The sequence below is a fragment of the Podarcis gaigeae genome (genome assembly GCF_964106915.1).
Source record: "Podarcis gaigeae genome assembly, chromosome: 15".
In the NCBI taxonomy this organism is placed as follows: domain Eukaryota; kingdom Metazoa; phylum Chordata; class Lepidosauria; order Squamata; family Lacertidae; genus Podarcis; species Podarcis gaigeae.
In genome coordinates, this window is record NC_139692.1 from 3,446,269 (window position 1) to 3,457,292 (window position 11,024).

The 11,024-nt window shown below is 43.2% G+C and overlaps 1 protein-coding gene across 1 annotated transcript in view; it reads left to right on the plus strand.

Moving 5' to 3' along the window:
• ADAM28 (ADAM metallopeptidase domain 28) overlaps positions 1-10,554 on the plus strand; it is a 74,058-nt gene extending 63,504 nt beyond the window's left edge. The window contains exons 21-25 of the mRNA XM_083713503.1: positions 1,347-1,412; positions 2,278-2,334; positions 4,773-4,850; positions 5,437-5,505; positions 6,884-10,554. Of these exons, the coding sequence (XP_083569629.1) occupies positions 1,347-1,412; positions 2,278-2,334; positions 4,773-4,850; positions 5,437-5,505; positions 6,884-6,916 (303 nt within the window). The 3' untranslated portion in view covers positions 6,917-10,554. The remainder of the gene's footprint in view (positions 1-1,346; positions 1,413-2,277; positions 2,335-4,772; positions 4,851-5,436; positions 5,506-6,883) is intronic.
• The last annotated feature ends 470 nt before the right edge of the window (positions 10,555-11,024 follow it).

Below are 11,024 nucleotides of genomic sequence, written 5' to 3' on the forward strand. Positions count from 1 at the left end.
TTCCCTCTTGTTTGCCTTAGTGTCTTTTCCTTAGCTGGAGCAGTTTTTTGCTCCTCCTTTTCTTCTAATTTCTCTCCTAATTGCTTTGGTCTTCCTGTATCCCCCTTTGCAAGTTTGCTGTCTTTACCTCCCTCCTTCCAGGCAGGCTCCTTTATCTCTAGCATCCCTTATCTCTCTCCTCGATCGGCAAACGATCAGCGGCTTTGTTACAACACCCACTTGCCTCTCCGCCCCCCCCCCCCCCAAAGCATGATCTGCTTTTTGCCCCTGGGCAATTCAGCTCCAGCGACCACGCATTCGCTCCATAAGACGCACAGACATTTTCCCTTACTTTTTAGGAAGAAAAAAGTGTGTCTTACGGAGCGAAAATAACACCCTCTCCTGGCAATATGCAATAATATTTCAGGTGAAAGGAAAGCAATTTATATTTTTTTTTAATTTCCCAACTCTAGGGAATCCACCCCATGCTATATACCAGAACTGTTTTCGTTCCATTGTCCAAATCCTTATCAGGATCCACCATACTGACCAAATTTGGTAGGCGGGTGAGCCTACCCACCTTTCAATTTCATGATGTCATGGGATTTGGTGCTTTGAAGTCCCAGAGCGAGGACACTTTGCTCCAGTGGGCTTTGGCAAAGCACCGCCCTTACCTGTATGACATCAGGTATAGGACGAGTCAGTATGGCTTGCCCAGAATGGCCATGGAGAAGGGTGATGAGCCGAGATTGGCTCATGAACCAGAGGTTCCTTACCCTGCTGTATAGCTATGCAATGCTCAAGTTCTCAGCAACTCCAAAATTGAGCCCCTAGCATGGTGCGCTTATTTCATTCTTTATTTCGTTTGTTAGTCATTTTGCACTAAAAAGTCTCAAAGTGAATTAACAAGATATAATACAAAAATAAAACCAATTAAAAACCAGAAAACATAAAACACTGTACCATATAAAATATCCTAAGATGTTCACCCAACAACACAAATATAAAGGGTGAGTCTTGTCCTACCTCACTGTGTTTATCTTGTATATGCTTTAATTTTCTACTGAAACATCTCTGACTTGTATCCAACTAAGTCACACTGAGAGTAGACCCACTGAAATCAATGGACATGACCTGTTTAACCATCCACTGATTTCAGTGGATCTGCTCTGAGTTTGTTTTAATTTGATACAACTCACTGACTGTAGCACTTGCACATCTACCTTTCAGTCCTGAAATTACCGTCTATATGTTTCTCTAGCATGCCTGTGTAATGTGTAAGATTCATGTGACAACTGAGGATACCTCATTGTTGTTTTGAAAAGCAAAGATGGCACACTGTTTAAAAAGCTGTTTCCTGCTTTTAGGTCACCTCTTCCGGAGTTCTGCTCCCTCCACCTCCACCCCAAGCAAACAAACCACCAGTTTCTGTTGTAAGTAATATTAAATGAAATAGTTATTCCTTAAAATATGGACCACAACAACACTGGAAACTAGAATGCTTCTGGAATTAATTGTTTGTGAATTGCAGCCTGAACTGACCAATCAGCACCAGCTGGATTAATGTACATATCAGAATATAGTTGTTCTTTGGATTTTACACTTCTCTGACTTTTGCTCAAGAATGTGCATTTTTTGTGATAAAATAAAATACATTTAGAAATGCATCTTTTGAAAAAATGTTCAAAAATATGCATTGAAGTACACGTTTTCAGGTGGGTTTCTAAGAACAAAATTCACCAGATTAAATGCACAAAGGGGATGGAACAGAAAGCCTGCTAAATTGTCTCTGACCAAAATTAGATGGTACCATCCTTTCCTCCTAGTAACAGTAAAATCTAAAAAAACCCAGCAAATGTAATGCAATGTGCAATCTACACAATTATATCTCATCATTCTGACAAGGAAATATATTTATGCTAATGGCAATGCTTAAAAAAGAATGAAAGCGATGTCAAAAAATGTGCAATACAATTGTATGCATTTCTGGTCAGAAGTAAATTCCACTGCATTTAATGTGACTTGTTTTAGAGTAAACATGTGTACTAAACATGTTAGTTACTTTAAAACACACACACAACCACACACAAAAAATTAACATGTCACAGATAAACTTGAGGCAAAAACCTTTCTCCCCAGAATGGTGTTTTTCATGTTCATGGAAAATTTTGTTCTATTAACCTGGGGAATGTCTTTGTGATTTGTTGGGGTTCTAGAAAGTCAGGTGGCATGAAACTGTATTCAACTATTCCGCTTTATAGAAGCACTAACCAAATGTTGCTTCTTATAATTGCTCAGCAAATTCCAGATGAACCGTGCAACCACATATCAACCATGTATCAAAATGCCAGAATGGTAAGTTCCTAAATGAGCTCAAGAAGGATCCTTCCGGAGTGGGGGGAAAGCTGAATCAAGAGTGGTATTATTTCCCCACTAATATTGACCATTGGGGGATCGTATGGCACGATCCAGGGGGATCGTATGGCACCATTTCTCAACTTCCATATCTCAATCCATAGAAGAGTAAATAGGGTGTTAAATCCCATGTTTTTGAGGTCAAGGAAACAAATGGGCATGTTTTAACTGGCTGACATAGAGTACATAGAGTACATAGAGTATACTGAATCAGCAGTTTATTCAATCCAATTTATTTATTCCATTTATTCGAGGGTTGGACTATATGACTTTTTGGGTGCCTTCCAATTCTACAACGATTCTATGAGCCTAAAAGGGACGCAGGTGGCACTGTGGTCTTGAGCTTGCTGATCACGAGGTTGCATAGCTGTCAACTTACAGATTTGAAAATAAGGGACCAGCAGTCAAAATAAGGGACCTGCAGCCTCACCTGTTCCAGGCACTCCAGTCTTCCTGTCCTCCTGCAGTCTGGTCAAACTCATGCTGGTACCTTCGAGAACACTGTCCAAGCAACTTTGTAACCAGAGGTTCAACTGAATAGAATCTGAATCACATGCACCACAAGGCCTATGCAGCCTCAACTTAAGATGGCTCCCCGGCCTGGCTTTGCACTGCAAAGTTTGCAGCAGCACATGCAACAAAATGGCGTCCAGCATTCAAAAAACCCCTCAGCTTGCATTAACTAGCCACACACAAGGCATGCAAGCTCCACCCCCCCAGTCGTTCTTAGACTTCTTATTGGGTGAGCAACACAGCCAAGCAACACAGTTGGAGCCTCCCTCCTCCCTGGCCGGCAGGGAGGGAGGGAGAGGAGCTGCTTCCTTTGAAATTTAAGGGACATCATTTAAGGGACATTTAAGGGACATCCATCAATAAGGGACAGCAGCGGGACATGGCGCTAGAATAAGGGACTGTCCCTTCAAATAAGGGACACTTGACAGATATGTGAAGTTGGCAGTTTGAATCTGCATGATGGGGTGAGCTCCTGTTGCTCTGTCCCAGCTCCTGCCAACGTAGCAGTCCAAAAGCATGCCAGCACAAATAGATAAATAGGTACTGCTAAATGGCATTTCTGTGAGCACTCTGGCTTTCGTCACAGTGTCCCATTGCGCCAGATGCAGTTTAGTCATGCTGGTCACATGACCTGGAAAGCTGTCTGCAGACGAACGCCGGCTCCCTCGGCCTGAAAGCAGAGATGAAAGCCGCACCCCATAGTTGAATTTGACTGGATTTAACCACCCAGGGGCCCTTTACCTTTTTACCTTTTTACATGATTGTAGGATGCTTGCCTAGATGAATAAAACAATGAGTTGGACTTCCAAAGCCATTCACCCTGAGTCAGCCCATTGGTCCCTGCAGCCCAGTATTGTCTATACAAAGGCTGGGGAACCACTTTTGTCCAGTGAGCCAGATCAATTAGAGCCACTCCTCCACGGACCACTTTTGATTGGGGGGTAGCTCCACGCACCTGTCAGTCACCTGCCAGCATATGACATCAGGTGAGCCTGCTGGAAAGCAGCAGGGCTTGTACCCGGTGCTGAATTTAAACAGTTCTGAATGCAAAAGCTATTGCCAAGGAAAAATTGGGAACACATTTCTGTGCTCATGATTGTTCCTTGGTAGCTTAGGTTTTACCTCCCTCACTCCAGTAGTTATATGGCATCTGGTGAGTGGGCATGGCTTGCTTCAGTGAAGGTTTCCTTATGGTAGAGTTCACATAGCTTGTTGCATGGCCAGCACACAGTAGTAGTCCCTTTGAGTAGTCCCTTTTATGTGCACAGATCACACATCTACACCACCAAACTATATAGGTTTTATCTGTGGCGGATCTTGGGGTCTCAAATTCAGCAGCGCTCTGTGTGATGCAAAAGTTCAGTGTCCCCGGCCTCTGGTGCTCTATTCTAAATCATAGTTTCCGCATCCCCTAAGGTGTCCCCGAGGCTCTATGCCCAGTGTGACTGAACAATTTTGCTCCCCTAAATCCACCTCTGGTTTTATACCAATTTAATTGTCACAGCTTCCTGCAAAGAATCCTGGGCATTGTTGTTTGGGGAGATTGCTGAGAATTCTCTGTAAAGAGTGCCCTCTCCTCTCCTAAAAGAACTGCTGTTTCCTGAGAAAAGGAAATGAATGTTAAATTAGTATAAGTCTATGTTGCCCACACAAGCCCTGACAACAAGCTCCCTTAGCTGGCAATTGCTGCAGACAGCTGAGTCAGATTCTGAGTATGAGCAAAACACAGAAAGCACCGCTCCAGCCTTGTTTTCTGTCCCCTAAAAATGGTGCCTTCTTCAGATATCCTTGCCTGCTGTCTTGATATCTTTCTTGCTTACTATGCGGAAATGTTTTAGATAATCTCCTCTTTTCTTTTATTCCAGCCAATTGTAAAGCCAAACATTCCTCCACCTCCAATTCCAACTGCCAAGACAGGGTTTTCTTCTGTCAACAGCAATGCAGTAAGTAATTGCTTCAGGATTTTCTCTATCCTTTCTAACTGAATGCTAGTGCAACTATCACCAGTGTGACAGGAAAAAAATCAGCCAGATTACAGATGGAACCTGCAGTCCTCTGCCTCCCACCCCACCCTGCTTTTTGAATGTGAATTGGTTGTAAATCTCCTTGAGATTTTGGGTTGCATCCAACTAAGTTCTATTCAGGGTAGACTCACTGAAATTAAGGAACCTAATTTAGTCACATCCATTAACTTCAATGGGACTTCTCTAAGTATGACTAGTATTGGATATACACCCCCCTTTTAAATAAAGTTTCTGACAAATGCAAATCATCCTTTTAAGACTGCCATTTGTTTTTACCTTATTTTGTACTGTGCTGATTTTGTGCACTTTTGCAGAAGGCAGGATAAATCTTCATTATGATCAATATCGTATTTATTTATTTATTCATTGCATTAATATTAATATTAATTGGAATTGGAATTTTCAAATAAGCTCCAAATAAGCTGCCTGGGTGGGTTGGTTGTGTTGAAGAGAGAAAAGGGGGTGACTGACATCTGATCAGGAAACTGTGGCATTTCTCTTACAGGCAGCAGCAATGACGGCAACTCCTTCTCCCCACTTCAAGTGTAAGGCAGCTCCTCCACCTCCGCCCCAGGTAAGGAGCCCCAAGATTCACAAGGAAGATGCTGATGTCTTTGAATGATGGCTTCTGGGAGCAGCAGGTTGGGAGGGTGCTGTTGTGCTCAGGTCCTGCTTCTGGGCTTCCCCTGGGTTGGCCACTGCAAGGACAGCATGCTGGGCAAGAAGGACCCTGTGGCCTCATCTCTCAGGGGAAGACCCAGCAGCCATTTTCTTCATTCCTGTGGCAATGTGCTCAACTATAACCTTTTGTTCCCTGAGGCAAAGAACGTGTGCATTGCACCTGAGGGAAGGAAGCCATTTGGGGAGTGTAGCTCAGGCTATGCAGGCCTGCAAGCAGAACCTGAGCACAACCGCACTCTCCCCACTGCAATTCCCAGCAGATGTTGTCAGAGCCATGGTGCCCCAACAGTGTGCATAGAACACAGACGTTGTGGCTAATAGCCAGCGGTAGCTTTATGCTCCATCAAGCTGTCTAGTTTTAGTTTAAAGCCATCCAAGTTAGTGACCATCCCTACCTCTTATTCAAGGGAGAAAAGCAGGAATAATTTGAGGATGTGGCACACTACAAAAATGGATGGTGGAGATGTATACATACATACAGGCCCCACTTACTGAGCACAATGTGTTTCCTTGAAATCATTTGGTCTGCAAGTGTTTACATGAGTCCACTATTTCTACGTGTAAAGATAAAGGGACCCCTGACCATTAGGTCCAGTTGTGGCTGACTCTGGGGTTGCGGTGCTCATCTCGCTTTACTGGCCGAGGGAGCCGGCGTACAGCTTCCGGGTCATGTGGCCTGCATGACCACATTAACCCACAGCGCCACCTGCAATCCATCTTTTCTACGTATACCTATGGGGAAATTTCTAATGTGTTCCCGACCATGGAATTTTGACCCCGCCCCCCAAAGCCAAGAAAACCTGTGAAAGCCTAGAAAAAAGGCTCACTAATTTGTCTTATCACTACGCCTCCCTCCCTCCATTCCTTAGCTAACCAACAAAAGGCAAACAAGGAAGTAAAAGGTGCTCTCTGTTTGGAGAGCTGAATCTGTGGGATCTGCATGTGTGTACAAATATATCAGAGCAAAGGTGAAGAGAATATATCAATCTATGTAGCCAGAGAAATATGATGGAGGAGTTTCATTTTTCATTTTTTGTTTTTAAGATGCTATTTTCACATTTCTTATCAATTTGTATGTATAATGATTTTATTATTGCTTTTATTGGGCTTTTATGCAAGCTGTCTTGAGCACCTCCATTTCTGTATAACTAGCTTAATCAAACTAAAATAGCTAAAAAATAGGTGGTGTGCTTAGGACTGCAACATGGAGAAACTTGGGAAACTTTGTTTTTCTTTTCTTAGACTTCAGCATCTCTTTGCTTTTGTCTTAGGCATTGAAGCCCCCAGGAAACCCCAAGATATGAAGCAGATGAAGGACCAAACCAAATACTGTTCTCCAGTTTCAAGGAACCTTCCCCCCCATCACCAATCCCCATGGCTTCTCCATCTGTGAAGAAAACAGAACAAGCTTTGTTTTAAAAGGTCTAATGGTTTTGTCAGCAAAAGGAATTGAAGTATTTGTGTTCAGAGTATTGTTGCCTACAATCCTCCTGACTCTTCAGCAAGTAACTGAAAGGTGCAATATTCAAGCATTTTGCAATATATCCGTAGTGATAGAATCATGATTTAGGAGATCCTGCTACAAAAGAAACGGTGAACTGAGCCACGTAGTTTTAAGCAATGAAGTTTCTTTCTGGGCCAGTGATCTCCAGGCCAGTTGTGATTGCCCATCACTGCCATCTGTGGACAAGACCTGAGGTTTTTGGAGGCTGCTCAAAGCTTTATGGGATTAGGATTTTCCCCTGACTACTGAACTGCTCGTCTTATTTTCGTGGAGTGAGAGCATACCACCATGCCTTGAACAATACCTCAAAATGCAGGCTATTAAAATGGGGGAAAGTCAATCTGTTTGACCCTTCTCTCCACCTTGATGTGTCCACAAACCATCACTTTCTCAGGATGCTCAGACTCCAAATCTCTTGTGCTTCACGCATTTACTGCTAAACAGCTTCCATAATGTGCAATGGTACTAGTGTTGCCAGCTTCTTTTACCAGCACTGCGCCTGTGCATTTAACAACAGCTTGATCTGCAGATATGTGCAGATGACTGTGTTTCTCTCTCAAATGCTGATTCTTTCAATCCAAGCTGCTGTTAAAGGCAGAGGAGCAGGGCAGTTGGCAACCCTAAATGACAGAAGGCATCCTTGTTAGCACTTGCTTAGACTAGAGTTTCATTTTAAATAGTTTATTTATCATAGAGTGTAAACTTAAGAAACACTACTATTCAAATGCTCACATATGCTTTAAGCACCTGATTTGTATGTGGCTGTGAAATAAGTTGGAATACAACAGTATATTCTTTCTTTTTGGGTTAACTCTATGAAAAGGTCAGTAGTGAAATGATTACTGTAGAAATTAGCGGGGGAGCAATGGGATCCAATGTACTTCGTGCAATATCCAAAAAATCAGGTACACCAACACAACTAGAAGTATAGACTTGTTAGGTCAGAACAATTACCTTTCACTGCATTTTGATAAGGATTCTCCATTGCTCGCTCTCTCCTCACACAGAACACTGTGTGTCCACAGTTTGCTTACTTTTCAGTTAATTCACGTCTCCTTCCCTCTGCAACACCAAAGCAAGCATGATGTGATCATATGCACAGTTGCATCAAGATTCCTTGGGATACATGCACGCATCAGTAACACTGATTGTAGTGAGGGATGTGATCATATCAGGATTGCTTTTCTGCAGTGTTTTACTGAGAGATATGCACATCAGGACCAGAAAAGTGGTAGACAGAAGATGCATATGAACCAAAACAAATGGTGTGGTTTGATTCTGAAATTAATTACAGATTTTTCTCTGGTTAAATTGGAATTTGGAAAGAGCAGAAATCAGGGCTGGCTGGAACCGAAATGCCATCAGAGCAGGACTTTAGGGCAGGTGACAGGGGTTTGACTCAGCAGAATGAACATGACTGCAGAAGGGCTGGTTTAACCACATTTTGAAGTTCGCACAATGTAAAACCAAGGAACAGTCTAAATTGCCTAACTGGAAAGCTCACCTAGATTCCTTGACCTGCAAGCTGTACAGAGCTCTCTGAAGGAAGAACAGGTCGAAAGAGTAATCTGTGAAATTAAAGGATACAAGGCACAGAATCAAAAATCCATAGCATGTGTCTCTTCGTGGACCAGCACTCTCAACCACCTCTTCATGTTTTTTGTTACATTCACAGCACAGATAAGACCTCAAAATACCGTATTTCTGGTACAGTCTTCAAATTTGAGCACAATGCTTGTCACCAGGCAAAGAGTACAATCAGAATACTGTGCATACAGAGAGCTGTAAAATGGTCTTTATTTATCAATAGTTCAGATGCAACCAGAGTTTGGGCCTTAAATACAAGAGTTGTGAATGTGGAGTCATGGTGAGCATTTATGGAAAAGCAGCAACAGCAGTGGGGAAGGAGTTAACCCTCGCTGCTGCTTTTTCTCTGCAGCCAGTGCCAGATTCAGGGTTGTGCGGACGGTTCCTCCCCACAGGACACTGAGCAGACAGGGCACAAAACTGAGAAGATCCATTTGGGGACAGAAAATTTTAGCCTTGCACATGACACCATGTTACAAAAGATTACCAACTCCACCCCTTCTGTAGCCCCTTCTAATCTCGTATCCCCACTGCTTAGCTCAGAGGTATTAGAGTGGCGAGTGTGTTTGAGAAAGAGAGTGGTTCCCTGCAAGTAGAGCAAATAAAGCAAAGAGAGAAGTTGCTTTTCTGCTTGCAGGGAGTGCTTGGGCATGGGGAACACACTCAAATGGCACCTGTCTCCCACCTTCAGCCTCAAGTAGTCCCATCTATTCTGCCATCCCCTTCAGGGCTCTACCAACTCATTCCACTGCTTGTGGACATTAAGCCTTAGAGATCAGGTTTCTTGGCCTGAGGAGAAGGAGCAGGCAGGCAAGAAGAGGGAAAGCAGGGCTAAAGGAATCATTGGGCATCACCATTTCTCCCATGCGGCTGTCCCTGCCTATGAGCCAGACACACAAATAGAAGATTGCCAAGTTTCAGCTACAAGTCACATTTTAAGAGAGTGATCATGAATAAACATAAAGATAAAACCACCGCCCTGTCAACTCTCTACTCTGCTTTTAAAGCTCAGATGTCTAGGGACGGCATCCCTGCTGCCTTTGCTGATGACACAGCATTACCAATCAGTTGCCTCTTGTTTTTCTGTCAAGGACACATTCCAGGCAGGAAAAGAGCTCATGGAGGGTATGGAGCAGAGCCACTCTCTTTAACAGCATATATGGAATCTTCTGCAGTTGTACTCTCAGATGCATCCTCCATGCATTTCAAAGGGGGCAGGTCAAGAAAGTTTCTCGCTAGCTCATATCCCTTTTCTCCAGCCATGAGTTTTCTATTGATTATTTCTTCTGTGTTTCCCCACCCCACCTTGGTGGAGCTATTTTTTTAATGTACTGTAAGTGATTTTGTGGGACACGGGTGGCGCTGTGGGTTAAGCCACAGAGCCTAGGACTTGCCGATCAGAAGGTTGGCAGTTCGAATCCCTGCAACGGGGTGAGCTCCCGTTGCTCAGTCCCTGCTCCTGCCAACCTAGCAGTTTGAAAGCACATCAAAGTGCAAGTAGATAAATAGGTACCGCTCCAGCGGGAAGGTAAACAGCATTTCCGTGCTTCTCTGGTTCGCTAGAAGCGGCTTTGTCATGGTGGCCACATGACCCAGAATCTGTACGCTGGCTCCCTCGGCCTTTAAAGCGAGATGAGTGCCGCAACCCCAGAGTCGGCCACAACTGAACCTAATGGTCAGGGGTCCCTTTACCTTTACTTTTTAAGTGATTTTGCATCTGGTGAATGGAGATTTTGAAATGTTATATTGTTATCTATGGAGAAAGTGTATTTACAAATATAACTGTATTTAAAATGTTATTATATAAAGTATAAACTTTTCCGGGGGAGACAAAAACCCCGCCGTAGAGTATCTTGCCTATTTATCCATCATTTTATTTTGTTTAAATTGCTTCTGTGCCAATTTACATTTCTGAAAAATGTCTAGGTTTATGACCCTATCTCAGCATGGCAAATAGAGACCATTGCAGAATGTCAAAACAAAGCCTTAAGCATGAAAAATAAAATTAATATTGACCCTTAAAGCAGCACAATTAATGAGGGGCACACACACACATACAAAACATTCTATATTTTGTTTTCATTTGTAATGTAACAAATGGTGTGGAATACAAATGTGTTATTGTATTGTTGCAATTTGAAGGACTTATGGTGCTCCAGAACAAACACAATTCAGCCCCTGTGTGTGTGCTGTGGGTGAGATGGGAGTCATGCTATTGTGCTATCCCTTCCTCTCTGCATTCCCCCACTCACTGCTTTCACTAGGCTGAAGAGCCCTCTCCCCACTTGGGATTCTGAGCATATTGCTGTGACAGTGGAGGC